At 45.4% G+C, this 21,566-nt stretch overlaps 1 protein-coding gene across 1 annotated transcript in view; it reads right to left on the bottom strand.

Moving 5' to 3' along the window:
- Positions 1-10,950, bottom strand: part of ZNRF3 (zinc and ring finger 3) — a 187,879-nt gene extending 176,929 nt beyond the window's left edge. Inside the window, exon 1 of the mRNA XM_073676403.1 lies at positions 10,197-10,950. Within this exon, the coding sequence (XP_073532504.1) occupies positions 10,197-10,415 (219 nt within the window). The 5' untranslated portion in view covers positions 10,416-10,950. The remainder of the gene's footprint in view (positions 1-10,196) is intronic.
- Positions 10,951-21,566: the final 10,616 nt, after the last annotated feature.

Raw genomic sequence — 21,566 nt, forward strand, 5'->3', positions numbered from 1 at the left:
AGGAGCGGATATGTTTATGTGAAACAACAGTGAAATCATAACCCCATGCAATACCATGCAATAGTGCGGGTACTTTTCACCCTACAGTGCATGTCAACCATGGGTAATCATGGCTCGAAACGCGAGTTCAACCAAGAGATTTCATAAATAAAACAGTATATACAAAAAGCTAATGCTACACGAAAAAGCTAGGGGATTTAAGTGCGCACCACTTCTACTTTAATAATAAATGTCTTAGCTTGGATGCATTCCGGCTTTTATTCGATGTACTTCGAAAGCAAATAAATAGAATTTCAAAGATAGACCAATGTTAATATGCATATAAATAGCTTTGTATCAAACAATTCATTTTCTTATGACATGTTATTAGCAGATGGACAACGATAAAGCAATCCATATGTGGAAAGAAAAAAGTGCAAAATTCCGCGCTGCTGGTAGATGGTAACAATTCAGGTCCACACTAGGATATTATGCGTTTTTTTTTTTTTGTCTACGTGTTTCGAAGTACCATATTTTTTTTTGTCCTGAGGAAGAAGTATACTACTTTGAAACACATAAGACAAAATAAAAAAGCACATATTATCTAGTGGGGACCTGAATTGTTACCATCTACCAGCAGCGCGGAATTTTCCACATTTTTCTACTCGGTCTTTGGACCCGTGGAGCAGCTGCAGTTGGGATTACACGCTCATTTATATGTTGTGTGAACACAACATTATCAGGTTAGCATAACCTTTAATTATTTTATCTATTTTAACCGGATAAGACCCTTTTGCGCTTTTCTCTCTTTCTTAATAAAGCAATCCATGGTATATAAAGTTCATGTTGTAAGTGATGTATACGTCAACTTACTATGATAAAGTAAGACAGAAGGAGCATTACAGAGGTTTTTCACGACTTTAATAAGGATAGGTCATGAATGTTAAAGGTCATCAATGTATGATTGGTGAGGGTGCGACACCCTGTCCATCAGATGATCTCAGTGCTGGCGGTGGCCGGAACTGCTCAGTTACTGAGCTGCTCCATCTACCGACATCCACCCTCTACTCAAATCAATAGGGGGTGGATGTGCAGTACCCGGCCGCAGCCACTATCAGAAGACAGAGCAGCTCTGTAACTACTGACATAGGTCATCAATGTTAAAGCAGTGGACAACCTCTGTAACTACACAGGTAACCTTAGTGCACTATATGCCTAGAAAGGAGAATGGAAGACCCCATCTCGGTTAGCGTTCTCCATTCCATGCTAGACACCTTTACAAAACCAACTCTTAAAGGATAAAGCTGTAACAATAACAACAATAAATGATGGGGACTAGTACAATTCCGTGGAAACTCAATATCCAAAAAGGTATGGTGGTCAGTCACATGGACGTAAAGTCAAATGATTCCAATAGAATAGGAAACATGGTGTCACTGACAACCAATTATCAGTTACCAATTTAAATAACGGTTATCGATTACGCTTTTGCTTATATAGTGCATCATTCAGCGGCATTTTACAGACACTATCATCACTGTTCCCATTGGGGCTCACAATCTAATTTCCCTATCAGTATGTCTTAGGAGTGTGGGAGGAAACTGGAGAACTTGGAGGAAACACGGGGAGTGGATACGGCTACACTTTAATGATGGCAATATGGAGCAGCATGATTCCTCAGTGGTTAGCACTGTACTGTTGCAAACCAGGGATCCAGAGTTCAAATCCCAACAAGGAGAACATTTGCAAGGAGTTTGTTTGTTCTCCCCGTATTTGCATGGGTTTCCTCCCACACTGCAAAGACATACTGATAGGGAAATTAGATAGTGAGCCCCAATGGGGACAGTGATGATGAGGTCTGTAAAGGGCTGTGGAATTAATGTCGAATATTGAAGCCTCAAAAATCATGCAGGTATCCAGTGATGACCATGAGAAAACATGGAAAAATTCACTAGAATAGTTTCCTTTGAGAATCATTATCCAAAAGATCATAAAGTGCTCACAACTTTCTCCCAACCAACTATATTTTTCAACACAAACTACTTCTGTAAAAGCAAATATATTACATTCTAATCTCAGTCAATTTTCTTTACATTCAGTTGTCAACTCAAGAAAAAAAAATTAAATAGCTGAAGGACTTGAAAGAGAGTTTAGATAAGTGTTACGAAAGCCCCATAGAGAATAAAATACTGCTACATTTTGCCAACTCTTGACATTATCTCTCGGCTCGGCAGGATAAAACAGTTTTAAATGGCTTGTTTAAGTTGCTAATTTTGTATTAATAAGAGCTCAGTTGAGATTAGAGTTAAGAGAGCAAACAGTTGGCACAAAGCATAGGAAACACACATGGTAAAAGGTGTCTGTGGCGGTGGTGAGTGTAAAGAATGTGGAGCGGTCACTCTGTGTGCCAGATCACCCAAAACACGCCAAATGGATGCTTACCCTAAGACTAGATGTACACGACACTTCTCGGAAACAACTTAAAAAAGCCATCGGCTTCATACCGCTATAACCTAGGACTTCAAAACAAGCACTGGATTTGCGCAGGTCTTTCATCCACATACTCATAACCAAGACCAAAATGAGATACGAGGAAGAATCTACGCCACAAAGAGTCAACTCACCCAAACCTAGACCTAGCTACCATCCGATATGACTTAAGTACTGCCTGCAAATCAACAGAAAAGAACCCAAAACTATCGACAACAACCAACATCGAAAAAGCAACACAATAAACATGACAGGATGATCCAGACATAAACAGTTCAGTAAAAGACTTTAGAAACACTTAAAAAAAAAAACAATACAAATTGCTTCTGCTTCTTAGAAAATTGTCAACCTCGGGGAAAAAGAGCATTTCTCAGATTATTTTATTATTAATAGCTTTAGGAGGTTTTCTTCCTTGATAGCATGGCAATCAGCATGAACAAAAAACATATGTCCTTCCAGGTGGTATATGGAAAAAAAAAAAAAGGTTTCCCTCCTTAGAATATGATCTGATAAGAGAAATGATAGCAACTTCAAGTGAATAATAAAGTAACTTATTTGTTCAGTTACTTTATAATTTACTGCAATAAACACGGATTACACAACCTCACAAAACGAGTTTCCTTTTCACATAAATTAGTATTATTTTATACGCAAAAGAGAAGGAGGCATCTGGTTTACTGAAAAGGTATTTAGACAATATGTTTACTGGAAGAAGCATGTGGCTTAATGGTTAGCATTGTTGTGTTGCTTTGCAGCACTGGGGTCATGGGTTCAAATCCCACCAAGGACCACATCTGCAAGGAGTTTGTGTGTTCTCCCCGTGTTTGCGTGAGTTTCCTCCGGGTTCCTCCAAAGACATTCTGATAGGGAATCTAGATTGTGGACAGTGATGATAATGTGTGTAAAGCGCTGTGGAATATGATGGTGCTATATCAGCAAAGCATAATAAAGAAATAAGAATTAATGGAGACAAAATTATGAAAATAAGAAATAAATCAGATGGTGGTGAGGAGTTTCATTTCTTCTAGAGGATCAGCCTCTCCCCATCCCTGTGATCCAATAGATTGACACAATCAGTAAGTCAGCAGATTCTATAGTGAAGAGCCATTTCCTACTGAGGGTCTTAGACCAGGAGTCTACCAGTAGCTATGGGCCATGAGTAGAAGAAGCTTTATAGCTACTACAAGAAGCATTCAAGAAGAAATGATCTCCCCCATTCACCTACGCCAGGATATGCTCTTACTTTTCTAACAATTAAAGTTGGTCTTTATAGAAAATAAGAGCAATGTGTGAAAAAAAAGTTTGAAAGTATGGTAAGAATCACACAAACATTGCCATTCTCTCAACAGTCATGGCCACAGCTCTCAGCGTCGAAAATCATTCACGTGCACTACTAGCACATTGACCAACATTGGCGATTGTTGTTTTGGTCTGTGTGCACAACGGACTGCACAATCAGGATACGAAGGGAGTGAGGCATTTTTCGCTGTTAGACTTGATAACTCCGGAAGCTGTAGCCTTCATCTCTCGTGCTCGTCTTAGCTTATAAGCCTTGGCAATTCTCTCTATGGGTATCATTCAAGGTAACTGCCCTCCCATTGTCATCCCTTCAAATTTGCTTTGCTGTTGTCTTTATTGGCTAGGTTCAACAGAAAAAGACCTCACTATGCCTTTAAGAAGTTACATGGCACTACTGGCAGAATAATAAAGTGTACTAAGGCTAGGTGCAGACGGCCGTAGATTCTCTAATCCGAGCGAATTGGGCCGATTATGTAAACGACACTCTGATCAGAGTGTGATCAGATGAGGAAAAGATGGAGAAAAAAAATGTCTCCAGTGTGTCAATATATGTAAATCAGACTGCACTCAGATGTCATCCAAGTGCCGTCTGTTTTCCATGGACTCAATGACTTGTCTGTTCGAGTACGATCTGAATATGAGCTCAAACTAGGACATGCAGCATTTTTTGTGCACTGCCCAATAGACTAACATTGGTCCGAGTGCAATAAGATGTTTTATCGCATCGCACTCGGACCGATAATACAGTCATGTGCATGAGCCCTAATACAACACGCGGAGTGTATTAAATGCATGTGTCTTAGAATTTGGGCACTCTCTGCCGGCGTCATGAGCTGAAAGTGTCAATAATCCTCGAACAAGACTATGAAAAATGTCCAAAAATTACTTATTCTGTCGTTATGGATCAGAAGACGCAATGCTTTTGGTCAGTAATCAGCGATAATGATGCAATAGTGGTTCTCATCTATGGAGTTATGAAACATGTACTTATTGTAATAATTAGCTTTACATATAGAAATTCCTTTACTGTGTTCAGAGGAATACCTGATCACTGTGAGAACTACTACAGGGTACAATAGTTAACCTTAAATAACTGACACCTCTCCCATAGTATTACTCATACCTGTCATGTCACTCTCACCTAAGAATATTGTTTCTTACGGTCCCACACCCCCCTCTTAAAAAGAAAAAAAAAAAGTACTTGTTCCATTTTTACAATATGTGGTTGATGGTGCACACCAGTAACATATGCTGACATACTGGGCGCCATTACTATGCTCATAGACGCTGTATTTCAGCGCTATACAAATCCCAGTTTCTGTGTAAGATTTTTTTCGGGCAAATGGGGCAAATATCTGTAAAGGATTATATATTTACACCTGTAAATATCTAGGGCACAGAAAATAAACCTGATGAAATCGGTCCACCGAGAGCTACACGTTATCAAGCGCACATACTGCGAGTGTCTTATTTCACAGGCTAATGATCAGGACAAGGAAGGATGTAGGTATCAGTTACAGGAAGAATCTCTAACACAAAGCAGATCCTCCACTGTGTGCTGCAACAATACGTTCTCGCACTTGCAGCAAACCTGGGAAGTAATCAGATCATGCTCTCAACCTATTGACATCTCATCCTCCACAGATGCTGCATTACTATTGGCGTTCCCAGCCGGTTATCCTCCAGCTGCAGGACTACTGTACGCCGATTGTATGCATCTGAAAGACATTCACGTGCCTTTACCAGAAAGGAAGGACATACGAGAATGGACACACAGTGTAGAAGAGCATGGAAACGATATACGCCTTTATTCATTTGTATCAAGGTACTATAAATACCTACAAGACAACATGTCCTGGTAACAAGATTTATTTCATCATACAGAATAGGAATGTAATTAAATCAATTGATCATTAATTCTCAGTAAAGAATCAGAATAAAATATTAACTGATCTAAGAGAACATGAAGACACCTTAGATCAGTGGTCCCCAACGCTGGTCCTCAAGAGCCACAAACAGATCGTGTTTTCAGGATTTCCTTAGTATTGCCCAGATGATAACTGCATCACCTGCACAGGCAATGATTGCATCACTTGTGCAAAACTAAAGAAATCATGAAAACATGACCTGTTGGTGGCTCTTGAGGACCAGAGTTGGGGGAACAGGTGCGCGTGTGCCCCTAGTAACCCGATGTTTATCATGGTTACCAGCCTGATCGCTGCTCCCACTGGTCACACACAGCGATGTGTGCTGACCAGGGGGAGAGCAACGACCAAAAAATGGTCCAGGACACTTTGCAGCGATCAGCGACCTCACAGCAGGGGCCTGATCACTGCAAAGTGTCACACATAGCGACATCGCTGGTGAGGTCGCTGTTGCGTCACAAAAACCGTGACACAGCTGCGATCTCGCTAGCAATCTCGCTATGTGAGACGGGGGCTTTAGTCAACCAAACACTCCTTTGCCCAACAATTACTCCTCGACTCCATATACAAATCTGCTCTGTTCAGGTGAACGTGCACATGTTCTCAGAGGTGAGAAGAGTAAGAACCACTGCTAGATGACTCTTTTTATCAGGAGTGAGAACAAGAAATTCAACATGTCCAACTACTCTTTCCATTGACATCTGCTGTTTGGGAAACATCAGACACCCTCAAGCACAAGGCCACGACCCATATGACAGATCCAATAACTTACTTAGACCAACAATGGGATCTGTCAGGTTCCATCTGGATTGCGGTGCTTTGATGCCAAGAATTTGGAGCAGACCTTACTTTTCTAGTCCACAAAGGAAATGCAAGGACAAATTCACACATGTGAAACATGAACCAGACTGAAATCATCTGACCGGTGGGTCTGCTGACCTGAGCCAACTACCTAATAGGCACGCAAACTGTCTTTTATATGCCTATTAGGCAGTTAGCTCAGGTCAGGAGACCCACCGGTTGGGCCACGAACTGTGACTGGGCACGGTCTGTGTTTCACAGGTGTGTGAATTTGGTCTAATCCGTAAAGAATGGAAAACCATAATGGTAGGTCTACAAGATGTATTTTTCAGGCGAGTATGCTCCATAGCCCACCTGAAAAAATGCACTAAATAAACGCTATAAAGAATGGACATATGCATTGCAATGTAGAAACGATTGCTTCTTTTAACTATTTCAGGTTCCCAAAGATGCAAAGTAGTGAGAAGAAGTGATCATTGGTCAGATCGCTTCCTCTTGGAGGTCACTCTGTAGTTTATTCAATACAAGTTTAAAAAAAAAAAGAAACCAAAAACACGCTGGGGTCTCCTGAAGCGTCCTTGTCCTGTAAAACTCGCCAGCTTTACGCACATCTTACAAACATCGTTAGCACATTTCCTTGGCCTAATATAGCCCAGAAGTGTTGATAATAGGATGCTTAAACTTTTTTTTTTTTAAGTAAAGGATTAAGAATACTGTAAATTGGATTATTATAATAGATTAATATTTGGGAATGTGGAATGGTTGTAACCATTATTTGCTGCGGTGTCATAATGCAGTTATTGGTCGCAAAAATTTTTGCAAATGACGAAAAACATGCAAGACAAATGTGTTTCACCGCACTGCAAAAATCACATGTATGAATACACTCTTATGGTATGTGCACACAGACAAAAAAAAAACGACAAGTTTTTCAGTGAAAACTGCTTCAGAAACGCTCCTTGATTGGGGAGTTTGTAGAGGGGTTCAAATCCCACCAAGGACAACATCTGCAGGGAGTTTGTATGTTCTCCCCGTGTTTGCATGGGTTTCCTCCGGGTTCTCCGGTTTCCTCCCACACTCCAAAGACATACTGATAGGGAATCTAGATTGTGAGCCCCGATGGGGACAGCGACGATAATGTATGTAAAGCGCTGCGGAATATGTTAGCGCTATATAAAAATAAAGATTATTATTATTATTATAGAGGAGTTTTTCCTTTCCTGAAGCAATTCTGAAGAGTTTTTGAAGGCCTTTATATTTTTTTTTTCTAAAGCGTTTTATTTTTGTACCTTCTGATAGGACAGTGGTAATTTGGAGCGGATTCCATTAGGAGCTGTTTGAAATCTGTGACGTGCACTTCTTCACAGGGCTGTGGAGTCAGAGTCCATTATGGTGGAGTCGGTGTAAAATGGACAGACTCCTAAAATACCGTATATAATAAATTGGGTACAGTAGTACAATGCAGTTTGTGGGGAATATTTTTTCATAAGAATTTGGGAAGGTTATGAAATGTCCTATAAATGTCTGTCCTATTCCTGATTTAAGGGTCTAGACTTTTAGCTGAGATGAATCTGTGCTACAGTAAATTTATCACTTAAACATGAGCCAAGTATGAGGGAGTCGGTGTCATGGAAATTGAGGAGTCGGAGGTTTGGCTTACCGACTCCACAGCCCAGCTTTTTCAACACCTGATGTGGAAAAAAAACGCTCAAAACACATAACATGTGAACATCAAACTGGTTTTACAAAAGAAATGAATAAGAAGAGTCTTTCAAGCATTTTTTGGAATGGGCCTGCTTAAAAAAACAAAAAAAAAACACCTCTTCAAAAAAAAAACCCTTGCAGCCTCACCGAAGGTTCCACCAAACTATTATATGCTGAATGCTGAAATAAGTACATGTGTTATTAAAACATCAGGGGGGCAAACCTTTACTGAGGTGGTAGCCACACTGTCACCCAGCTTTCCCAGGGACAGATATAATTTAAAGTAGAGTAATAATTCATATAAGAGAAAACACAAAGTCCTAAATTGTTTGCTCATTTTAACACATCACTGATAATATTAACAGAGCCAGATTAATGTGAGGCTTCATGTCGCAATGCTAACATGATGGGTAACTTCACGTGCTTCGCATAAAGCCCCATTCACACCTTCAGTATTTGTAAGCCAAAACCAGGAGTGGGTGATAAATACAGAAGTGGTGACGTGTTTCTATTATACTTTTCCTCTGATTGTTCCTCACCTGGTTTCAGCTTAGAAATACTGATGTAAAATACTGACCAAATACTGAACGTGTGAATGTGGCCTAAGAAAGTTAAAAACTATCAGGTAGGTTGTTTCAAGTGTCGAAGAGACCTAGGTACCCATAGAACCAATTAGATTCCAGTGAAGGCACAACAACAAAATATCTTCTGATTGTTTTTTTTTCATGGATAACTGTAGAAGGCATACAGATTTAGATAAATAAAATATATATATGTTTCTATGGCATATTATGGTTAAACTGTGTATTTAATCCAATGTGAACGCATCTCTGAACTGCAGAGCTTGCAGTCTAATTATATGGGAACAGCTTCAAACATCAAAGCATTCGCATGCAGCGCTGGGAAAAGGCTGCACAGCACGTGGCATAAAAATGCAAAGCACATAGAGAAAAATCCAGGCCTTTTATTCTGTACCAGCCAATCACCCAAAGTCAGCACCTCAAAAAAAAATACAGAGCAGAAAACATTAGTGTCCTGTGGTTCAGTCTGGATACTATTGACCTTCCAAACATACTGTACACAGATGTCACCTCCGGACCCCAAAGGGTTAAGCCCTGTCTTCAGTTTTTAAGCGCACTGCTAACAATCTAACTTTTATCCCTGCAGCAAATGGTTTGGTGAAATATTATCCCAGTCCAGAATCTTCTCCAAACTCATTCTCTTTCCCTACAGGGCAGATCGTGGGGCGCAGGAGAATGCAATCAGCCATGTCCTCTTCACCCCAAAAAGTCAGACAGCCATGCCTTTCATGGTTGGGATTCCTATAGAGGCGGTCTAGACCAGGCCTATTAAATTGGCATTTCTTTTAGCCAGGATACCGTGAGAAAAGTAAACATTTGCCATCTAGGCCAATGCGATGGACGGCTCATCTGACAAATGATATTCCTCAATTACAATACAAAAAAAAAGACAACAAAAATAATCTGCTGCCTGCCTGCAGGTGTGAACACACACAACACACAGGATGGAAGGGATGGGACAATGCAACAAAAAGGGAGAATATTGACACATCTGAAGGCTTTATTTACTAACAGACAATGTATCCAGCATGTGACTGTGGAAGGATCAGGAGATCGATCCATGCATGTATCAGCAGGACGTACACCTGGCCAGCTGCTGCAGGACTACAACTCCCAGCATGCCCTGCCAGGCACGGGCTGAGATGGCATGCTGGGGCTTGTAGTTTCCGCGCAGAGGCTGTGCACTGTGTGAACCTGGCAGCTCTCCTCATCACTGTTACTCAATAGCAGTGTCCCCATTGTGAATGAAGTCCACACATAGTAGAGGCCATCTTGTGACCAGACTACTCCACAAGCTGCCCCCTTCCCAATCACTCCCCTCCTGCAAGTAAGAAAACTTTTCTGGGGGGGGACACACTATCACCCCCTCCGCACACACTATGACATGACACCGGGTATTGGGGTCCCCACCTCTTACCTGCACGATCTCCCCCTCGGCGCTGATCGTGGCTCCTGCCCGGGTGAACCTCCCCTGTAACTCAGTAGTGTGGGTTTTGTAATCTCCATTGGGACTGGACTCGAACAGAACCACTTCCACAAATGCAGTCTCCTTAGCCAGGGACCCCCCGGGAGCCGCAGCCAGCAGGACCCCCAGCCAGAGCAGGGGCAGGCTCCCCCGGATCCTCGGCTCTTTCATCTCGCAGGATGGGGGATCAGCACGGACGGGAACATAATTTCCGACTTCTCCTGGGGCCGGGGCTTCAGCACGATCCGCCGGGTGGATGGAGGACGGCACGGGAGGACGGCCGGCGGGGCGCACAGATCCCGGGGTCGCTCGGATCAGCAGTCGGGAGGAGGGGATCACATGGGGAGCTGCCCGATCATCTCTCCATTACATGGCTGAGGATCCTCGGTGTCTCCGCTCCCTCTCCCTGCTCTGCCAGGCGGCATCCCTTTCATCTCGTCCACGTGATTGTCTTTCTTTTTTTTTCTTTTTTTTCCCAAAAGGGGGTTGTCCCCGCCTCCCAGATCTCACTGACCCCTCTGTGTCCCCTCCCAGTGCCGAGGAGGAGGGGGCTGCACTGAGAACAACACTGGGAGAGCAGGAACTTCTTACGGGAGTCTTGTTTTCTTCTTCCAGTGTCCTGATGGCAGGAGAGCGGCGGCGGTGCGGGAAGTCACTGCGGGAGGAGGAGCGGGCGGGGAGTGGGCGGGAAGGAGGACAAAGATCAAAGGCTGCAGTGCAGGCTCGTCCGGGGGTTGCAGTCCGGCGCCCTAGGAGGCTTGTTGGGGGGGCTGCAGTCCAGCGCCTGAGGAGGCTTGTCGGGGGGCTGCAGTCCAGCGCCTGAGGAGGCTTGTCAGTGGGGCGGGAAGGAGGACAAAGATCAAAGGCTGCGGGCTTGTTCGGGGGCTGCAGTCCGGCGCCTGAGGAGGCTTATCGGGGCTGCAGTCCGGCGCCTGAGGAGGCTTGTCGGGGGGCGGGAAGGAGGACAAAGATCAAAGGCTGCGGGCTTGTTCGGGGGCTGCTGTCCGGCACCTGAAGAGGCTAGTCAGGGGGCTGCAGTGAGGCGTCCAAGGAGGCTTGTCAGGGGGCTGCAGTCCGGCTCCTGAGGAGGCTTGTCCGGGGACTGCAGACTGGTGCCTGATGAGGCTTGTCGGGGCTGCAGACTGGCGCCTGAGGAGGCTTGTCAGGTGGCTGCAGTCCCGCTCCTGAGGAGGCTTGTCCGGGGACTGCAGACTGGCGCCTGAGGAGGCTTGTCAGGGGGGCTGCAGTTTGGCTCCTGAGGAGGCTTGTCAGGGTGCTGTAGTCTAGCACCTGAGGAGGCTTGTCCGGGGGCTGCAGTCTGGCATCTGAGGAGGCTTGTCTGTGGGCTGCAGTCCGGCACCTGAGGACGCTTGTCAGGTACCAGAGGGGGCTGCAGTCCGGCACTTGAGGAGGCTTGTCCGTGGGCTGCAGTCCTGCACCTGAGGAGGCTTGTCAGGCACCTGAGGGGGCTGCAGTCCGGCACCTGAGGAGGCTTGACAGGGGGCTGCAGTCCGGCGCCCTAGGAGGCTTGTCAGGGGGCTGCAGTACGGCGCCCAAGGAGGCTTGTCAGGGGGCTGCAGTTCTTCTCCCGAGGAGGTTTGGCAGGGGGTTGCAGGCTGGCTCCCATGGAGGCTTGTCAGGGGGCTGCAGTTCGGCTCCAATGGAGGCTTGTCAGGGGGCTGCAGTCCGGTGCCTGAGGAGGCTTGTCAGGGGGCTGCAGTCCGGCTCCTGAGGAGGCTTGTCCGGGGACTGCAGACTGGCTCCCAAGGAGGCTTGTCAGGGGGCTGCCGTTCGGCTCCTGAGGAGGCTTGTCTGGGCTGCAGTCCGACACCTGAGGAGGCTTGTCAGGTACCAGAGGGGGTTGCAGTCCGGCACCTGAGGAGGCTTGTCCAAAGGATGCAGTCCGGTACCTGAGGAGACTTGTCAGGCATTTGAGGGGGCTGCAGTCCAGCACCTGAGGAGGCTTGTCAGGCACCTGAGGGGGCTGCAGTCCGGCACCTGAGGAGGCTTGTCAGGGGGCTGCAGTCCGGCGCCCTAGGAGGCTTGTCAGGGGGCTGCAGTGGGGTGCCCAAGGAGTCTTGTCAGGGGGCTACAGTTCTGCCCCAAGGAGGCTTGACAGGGGGCTGCAGGCCAGCTCCCAAGGAGGCTTGTCAGGGGGCTGCAGTCCGGCTCCTGAGGAGGCTTGTCCGGGTACTGCAGACTGGTGCCTGAGGAGGCTTGTCAGGGGGCTGCAGACAGGCGCCTGAGGAGGCTTGTCCGGGGACTGCAGACTGGCGCCTGAGGAGGCTTGTCAGGTGGCTGCAGTCCCGCTCCTGAGGAGGCTTGTCCGGGGACTGCAGACTGGCGCCTGAGGAGGCTTGTCAGGGGGGCTGCAGTTTGGCTCCTGAGGAGGCTTGTCAGGGTGCTGTAGTCTAGCTCCTGAGGAGGCTTGTCAGGGTGCTGTAGTCTAGCACCTGAGGAGGCTTGTCTGGGGGCTGCAGTCCGGCATCTGAGGAGGCTTGTCCGTGGGCTGCAGTCCGGCACCTGAGGAGGCTTGTCAGGTACCAGAGGGGGCTGCAGTTCGGCACCTGAGGAGGCTTGTCCGAAGGATGCAGTCCGGCACCTGAGGAGACTTGTCATGCAGGTGAGGGGACTGCAGTCCAGCACCTGAGGAGGCTTGTCCGGGGGCTGCAGTCCGTTACCTGAGGAGGCTTGTCCGGCAACTGAGGAGGCTTGTCCGGCACCTGAGGAGGCTTGTCCGGGGGGCTGCAGTCCAGCTCCTGAGGAGGCTTGTCCGAGGGCTGCAGTCTGTCACCTGAGGAGGCTTGTCCGGCAACTGAGGAGGCTTGTCCGGCACCTGAGGGGGCTTGTCCGGGGGCTGCAGTCCCGCACCTGAGTAGGTTTGTCAGGTACCTGAGGGGGCTGCAGTCCAGTACCTAAAGAGGCTTGTCCGGCAACTGAGGAGGCTTGTCCGACACCTGAAGGAGCTGCAGTCTGGATCCAGAGGAAGCTTTTCAGGCGCCTGAGGAGGAGGTCGCGTTTTACCATGCGTGGGGCGCAGCGTGTTAGTTCTCATAATGGTTCCTAAACACCTTTGTGTGTGTACTTAGGAGATTTCCTTTCCTAGGGGTCGTGTATTGGCCTGGTGTGAGCGTTCCTAGGTAGAGGAAGAAGCACTTAAGTGTAGACATACTCTGCACTCACCTGAGAATCCACAGCCTATACCTTCCTATAGAATCTGGGTCATTGTGGTGACACTTGTTCAGATGTACCGTACAGACCAAAAGTTTGGACTCACCTTCTCATTTAAAGATTTTTCTGTATTTTCATGACTATGAAAATTGTACATTCACACTGAAGACATCAAAACTATGAATTAACACATGTGGAATTGTATACTTAACAAAAAAGTGTGAAACAACTGAAAATATGTCTTATATTCTAGGTTCTTCAAAGTAGACACCTTTTGCTTTGATGACTGCTTTGCACACTCTTGGCATTCTCTTGATGAGCTTCAAGAGGTAGTCACCGGAAATAGTCTTCCAACAATCTTGAAGGAGTTCCCAGAGATGCTTAGCACTTGTTGGCCCTTTTGCCTTCACTCTGCGGTCCAGCTCACCCCAAACCATCTCGATTGGGTTCAGGTCTGGTGACTGTGGAGGCCAGGTCATCTGGCGTAGCACCCCATCACTCTCCTTCTTGGTAAATAGCCCTTACGCAGCTTGGAGGTGTTTTTGAGGTCATTGTCCTGATGAAAAATAAATGATGGTCCAACTAAACGCAAACCGGATGGAATAGCATGCCGCTGCAAGATGCTGTGGTAGCCATGCTGGTTCAGTATGCCTTCAATTTTGAATAAATCCCCAACAGTGCCACCAGCAAAGCACCCCGACACCATCACACCTCCTCCTCCATGTTTCACTGTGGGAACCAGGCATGTAGAGTCCATCCGTTCACCTTTTCTGCGTCGCACAAAGACACAGTGGTTGGAACCAAAGATCTCAAATTTGGACTCATCAGACCAAAGCACAGATTTCCACTGGTCTAATGTCCATTCCTTGTGTTCTTTAGCCCAAACAAGTCTCTTCTGCTTTTTGCCTGTCCTTAGCAGTGGTTTCCTAGCAACTATTTTACCATAAAGGCCTGCTGCACATAGTCTCCTCTTAACAGTTGTTGAAGAGATGTGTCGCTGCTAGAACTCTGTGTGGCATTGACCTGGTCTCTAATCTGAGCTGCTGTTAACCTGCGATTTCTGAGGCTGGTGACTCGGATAAACTTATCCTCAGAAGCAGAGGTGACTCTTGGTCTTCCTTTCCTGGGGCTGTCCTCATGTGAGTCAGTTTCTTTGTAGTGCTTGATGGTTTTTGCAACTGCACTTGGGGACACTTTCAAAGTTTTCCCAATTTTTCGGACTGACTGACCTTCATTTCTTAAAGTAATGATGGCCACTCGTTTTTCATTACTTAGCTGCTTTTTTCTTGCCATAATACAAATTCTAACAGTCTATTCAGTAGGACTATCAGCTGTGTATCCACCAGACTTCTGCACAACACAACTGATGGTCCCAACCCCATTTATAAGGCAAGAAATCCCACTTATTAAACCTGACAGGGCACACCTGTGAAGTGAAAAACATTTCCGGTGACTACCTCTTGAAGCTCATCAAGAGTGTGCAAAGCAGTCATCAGAGCAAAAGGTGGCTACTTTGAAGAACCTAGAATATAAGACATATTTTCAGTTATTTCCCATTTTTTGTTAAGTATATAATTCCACATGTGTTAATTCATAGTTTTGATGCCTTCAGTGTGAATGTACAATTTTCATAGTCATGAAAATACAGAAAAATCTTTAAATGAGAAGGTGTGTCCAAACTTTTGGTCTGTACTGTATGTAGAATGGGACCAATATTCTGCGTGGAAGAAATCGCAGCGTCCATATCCCGAAACAGATTCGCCCATTATAGGTCAATGTGGGTGCACAAAAAACAGATCACATACAGGTTACCATCCATATGGCATATTTTTTATTACGCATCATTGCAGTAATTAACATAGGAAACTGTATTTGGTCTTTTAATATATATTAAATTGTTAACTTATAAAGCGGAAGCCATACGGGTGTCATAAAAAGTAAAAAACAGACATATGAATGGAGTACAGATGAAATTGTCCGTTCTATATGGATGAAAATCAGACGATTTTGCACATGCTTAATTAAACTCGGCGTAACCCAAGTGGCACTGAGGAAAGGTTAGCCTCAGGTGTCGTGATAAGGAGACCCTGGCAGTGATTGGTTCATCTCAGTGGTTAGCACCGCAGCGTTGCAGCACTGGGGTCCTGGATTCAAATCACACCAAGGACAACATCTACAAGGAGTTTGTATGTTCTCCCCGTGTTTGTGCGGGTTTCCTCCGGGTTCTCCGGTTTCCTCTCACACTCCAAAGACAAACTGATAGGGAATCTAGATTGTGAGCCCCAATGGGGACAGTGATGATGATGTCTGTAAAGTGCTGTAGAATCAATGGTGTAAGTGAAGTAAATGGAGTTAGTAAAATAAATCACAAAATAGCGCTGCATCACTGGATTGCATCCTAAATGGGACTATTTTAAAAGCCATTTCCATATCTACTGTATAGATGACAACAATATCAGACAGTTGGGGCCTCCCCCACGATCAGCTGTTACCTGGTCTTGCAGCTGCCCCAACGATAATATTAGGCCCCTGCAGACAAGCTTATGAGAAATCATCCGAGTTTCATACAGACAACTCAAAACAATTTTTTTTCTAATTTTCATCCATGTACCATCCTTGTGTCCATTCTTTACGTCTGTGTGACGTCCGTTTTCCTCCATCTACACTAAAAAATGTACATGACCAAATAGTTTCCTAGGTTTATAGTAGAAATGTATCCTTAAAGAAGTTGTCCGGTACTTTTTTTAAATTGCCCAATGTATTCAGCATGTGGGCATAAGTATATTTGTAAATACTTTGTGTTGCTGATAGCGCCGCTCACAGGCAGTATCAGTGGGCGCTCTCAGGCATCACGTGACCCTGCGCTGACATCACGACAAGTGAGGCGTGAGTCAGTGCTGGGGTCCCTGCGGTGGCTGCTGGGTTGTGGGCGGGGTTATTCCCCGCGTTACTCCCAGCATCCACCGTTCGCTTTCCCAATGAATAGGGAGAGGGAGAAGGTGCGGTGGATGCCGGGTGTGACGAGGGGGGTCACCCCACCTACATCCCAGCAGCCACCGGTGGAACGCGGATGAGGGACCCTCGGCTGCAGCCTAGACTTGTCGTGATGTCAGCGGATGTCAGAGCCGGCTGCAGCCAGGGGTCACGTGATGCCTGTGTTAGCGGCCAGTGATAGCGCCGCTCACAGGCATTATCTGCAACACAAGGTATTTACAGAGATACTTATGCCCACATGCTGAATACATTGGGCAACTTAAAGTACCGGACAACCCCTTTAAAAATCAGATGTTTTGTGTGGGATCGTATTTTTTTCTTAACACACCCACAGACATGAATGGTTGAGGCTCATTCAAGACTCAGAAGAAAGTAGTGCATGCCGCAATTTTTTTTTTCTCATGGCTAGCCGGACTGAGAAAGAAATTGTTTATGTGAACAGCTCTATTAAATAACATGGGTCAGTGTCCTGTCCGTGTGATATCTGATTAAAATTTGGACATCACACGGATGATTTATACAGTCGTTTACATGAGCCCTTATACACTCGTCTGTGTGAGCTGTAAAGTGTACATAGCTAGGACACCACAGCTCCATACACTGAGTACTGGCCTCTCTCAGGTACTGCAGGTCATCTCCCTTTCACTGGGCGCTAATCTGCAGTACCCAAGAACAGTCGCTACATACACTGTGTACTAAAAGTAGCCACGAGACCAGGTAAAAACTTATCTATTTCATATAACTAACACAGGGGCAGACATATGTCATGTGTAGCCAGTTCAGCCACACGAGGCAAGGCAATCCCAGACACCGCTGTGATCCTTCCATTTTCTCCACATGTAGATTCTCCTCCGAATCAGAACATTGTGGGAAGCCTTCCTCCCTTGTGTCTCTGCTTTCATTTATCATTAATTCAAGGGGTTGTCCACTTTCAGACTTATCTCCATTATTAAGCCTTCATCCACATCTTCAAACTTGTAATGCACTTACCGTACATTTGTATAAGTGTCTCCTTGGTCTTCATGAGGGCTGTCATGTAAACTGAACTCCCATGTTGTGATCTGGCTGGGATAACATCACATCAACCAGTCATATGGATATGTGACTTTCTCAAACTTATAACCCCCATCAATGAGCTAGTTCTGGGGTAGAGAGGGCATACAGCCCGATGTCTAAATCGCATACCCAGACGAAAGCAACAGCTGCTTCTTCTGTGCAGGTAACCGGATGCAACACTCAGACAGGGACAAGGTGGATGTAAGCAATGAAACTGTTTATTTCTCGAATGTGGCGGGAAATTGCCGTAATTATAGCAACGGTAAATGGTGCAAAGAAGGTTATTACAGCATGAAATATACAATATCATATACAATGAATCCTTAGGTTCACTCTATTATCAGTCTCTTGTTATATATTTACAGTCTCTTGTTATATATTCTTATAACTTTCTAGCAGGGATGATGATCCCGGCAGGGCTGCGAAGTCGTGGAGTCGGAGTCGGTGCTCATTTCTGTGGAGTCGGAGTCGGTATAAAATGGACCGACTCCGACTCCTAAAATATATAATACATTGGGTACAGTAGTTCAATGCAGAATGTGCTGAACATTTTTTCATAGGAATTTGGGAAAGTTATGAAATGTCCTATAAATGGCTGTTCTATTCCTGATCTAAGGCTACATTCACACACAGCGTTTTTGCTGTGTTTTTTGAGGATACGTTTTTCAGCTGCAAAAGCAGATCAGCTTTTTAAAAAACCGCATCACCTGAAAGGTTTTTGAGCTCATAGATAATGTTTTCAATAGCAAAAGCAGATTAGAAAAACGCCGCACAAACTGACATGCTCATTCTTTGTGAGGATCCATTTTTGAGCCCAAAAACGGATCCTCACAAAATGATGTGTCTGAATGTCATATCTTGAAACCCATTGACTTTGCTGGGATACCCTGAGTCACTGCAATTTACTGCAAAAAATGGATCTGCAAAAATGCTGTGTGTGAATCATGGCCGTAGGCAGGGGGGGGGCAGCTGCCCCCACCTAGAAGCAAGGGCACGCATCGGCTCCAGACTGCAGGGGGCAATCTCCCCTCCTCTGTCTTGTCTTCTGCTGTCTTCACCAGAGAGAGGAGGGGGAGGGGTGCCTGCCCTGCACAGGATCCGATTCCTGGGCCCCGAGCTGGAGAAAGTGAAAGTACTACTACTCATCTCTGTCACAGGAAGGTAACTAATGCTAATATTGTAGGTGATTATTATGTGCTCTCTGTACAATGTGTGAACTATATGTGCAATGTACTATTTGCTCTCTGTAGCTGTCATCTGTCTATGACTATCTATCCCTCCATGTATTCATCTATCCATCCCTCTATCTATCCCTCTATCTATCCATCTATCTATCCCTCCATCTATCCGTTCATCTATCCTTTCATTTATCCCTCTATCCATCCATCCCTCTATCTATCCATCCTTTCATCTATCCCTCCAGCTATCCATCCATATGGCTATCTATCATCTATCCATATATTTATCCATCCATCCCTGTATCTATCTCTCCATCTATCCATCCCTCTATTTACCTATCCATCCCTCTATTAATCTATCTATTCCTCCATCTATCCCACTATCTATCTATCCATCCCTCCATCTATCTATCATCCCTCCATCTATCTATCTATCCCGCTATGACTTTATCTATCTATCTATCTATCCATTTATCCATATCTGTCTATCCATATATTATCTGTACCAAAAAGAATGAGAGCCGGGTAGCACACAGACTAACACTCCTTTTTTTTAGCTGACTGTGCTTGAGGCATTTCCTTTATACCCGGAAATTGTTGCTTTGCCTCCATCCCAAGTTAGTGTAGAGAGGTTGTTCTCTAGCCTTAAAATTATTAGGTCAGATTTTAGGTCATCTATGAAGGAGGATTTGATGGAGGCAATTCTATTTCTATGACAAATTCATAGACTGCACAAATGTTATTTAGTATGTTTTTGTTGAAAACTGTTTTTTGCCACTTACATAGTTTATTATATAGTGTTATATATATATATATATATGTAATCGATATTACATAGTGTATTACATATTTACAATTTATTACAGTTTTTTGTGTTCTAAAGTTGTATTCCAATAAATATATATTATGTTCTATCTAAATATCTTGATTATTGTATCATAAAAATTACAAAATGTCTGATGTTCACATTGTACTACAATAAATTTTTCACTTAAATATAAGCAATACATGTCGGAGTCGGTGTAAGGGAATTGAGGAGTCGGAGTCGCAGGTTTGGCTTACCTACTCCACAGCCCTGGATCCCGCTACCATGAGAGTTACTGTACTGTTTCTTCTAACACAGGCTCTAGCGGGGGTCTCCTGTTGTTCCGGCTAGGTCGCAAATCCTCCTAACAAAGTCTAACAAGGTTTGCTGGGCCTTCTTCGCTTTAATCGGCCCCCGCCATGTCTGTTGTACTAGCCTAGGCCAACCGCTGTTCTGTACGTCAGTGCTGGAAGCAATAGCCCGGGTCACTTGCACCTCCCATTCACCACCACAGGCGTCCAACCCCGAGTGTAGATTCCACATGGATCTTCGGTGCTTGACTGACGGCGGATGTCTCTCGTACCCGGTGGAATGAGAGCTGGGCCTCGGCCCTTGACTGGCGTCATCTGGGCTCCAGATCTTGACCGACGCAGGTATGGTCTTTGAGACTTCGCTGATGTCATCTGGGCCTCAGATCTTGACCGGCGCAGGTCTGGTCTTTGTGCCTTAACCGGCGTCTGGATTCCGGGGCTCGTCTGGAGTCGCCTGGGTTTTGCTTCCAGGTGCGCAACAAGCCGCTGGTTCACGCTCCCTGTCACGGCCTTGGCACCCTGGCCTCAGCATCTCCCTTGACACACGTCCTGTCCGTCCTTTCTCTTGGCCCCAAATCTCCCATTTTGGCGCGCTGACCTTTTATACCAGGGAACTGCGTCATCAAGGTCACCTGACTCAGTGCTCCACCCAAACTCCTTCCTGCTGAAATGCTCCCTCTTCCGATTGGTTCTGCAGGGTCCCGTTTGGACAGTAGATGGCAGCCTTCCTACACAAATGCCGCACAGCGTTGGGGATTTTCATTCTTTATGTCACGCCCTATTACATATGTGGACTGCTAGGCAAGTCAGAAGATGGGAGGATTGCTCAATACTTCAATTAGTACCTCCTCACTTCAACCTTTATCTAACAGTGAATCCAGTATTAGATAACCCTGACATACTAGTGACACACCCCATCCCTGCTGCATTAGGATGTAAATTTGCAGGTTGAAAGGGACTACATGGAAATGGAAAAAAAAACAGTTTATGACATATAGGCACTAAACAACTTGGGTAATTTTAGACATTTTTTACTAAAATAGAAAATCCCTTCAAATATTTGCTTTGAAATGTGGTCTGTCCCAGCATTCAAACTCACAACCTGTAGTATGGTGGAGCTTTAGCTGTGAGCCACAGGCAGCACTGCTAAGGAAGGGAGATTTTTTTTCTATCTATAGAGCAAAACTGCATTCTTCTTTACAGGAATATTGTACTGATACATAGAGATTAGTGATGAGCGAGAGTGCTCGCTACTGTTCGGTACTCGCCCAAGCATCTCACTGCTCGAGATGCTCGGCGAGTATTTCCGGGTTGCTCGGGCGGGAGCTCGGGTCCCCGCCCTGCATGTTTGGTGCTCTTTAGAGAGCCAATGAGCATGCAAGGATTGTCTGCCACTCACTGTAATGCCGTAGCCTTGGTTGTGGCATTACGGTGGTTGGCTGGTCGCATAGCGTCATCTTGTCTATATAAGACCTGGTGACGCTATGCTCGTCGCAGTCTATCCTTCAGACAGGCAGAGTAGGGAGAGGTGCTGCTGTGAGAGACAGAATTGGCGGTGTAATAGTTTGGCATCGGTATTCCACACCAGGATACATATCCATCTGAACTAACAGTCCTTCTAAGGACTAATCCAGCTGCATATATTCAGTGGTGAAAGCAGGAGTTAGGCAGGCAGAGAAATTTGTGAACACTATACAGCACAATAGTGTCCATTGCACGTTCTGTCTGCTCCTGTTGTTACAGATATCAGTAGACATAGCCCCAGATATCAGGGGCCAGGTCTAAATTTTTTTTTTATCTTAATCCT

Source organism: Phyllobates terribilis, unplaced genomic scaffold, assembly GCF_046119375.1.
Source record: "Phyllobates terribilis strain yellow unplaced genomic scaffold, ASM4611937v1 Scaffold_1__5_contigs__length_1240528914, whole genome shotgun sequence".
In the NCBI taxonomy this organism is placed as follows: Eukaryota; Metazoa; Chordata; class Amphibia; order Anura; family Dendrobatidae; genus Phyllobates; species Phyllobates terribilis.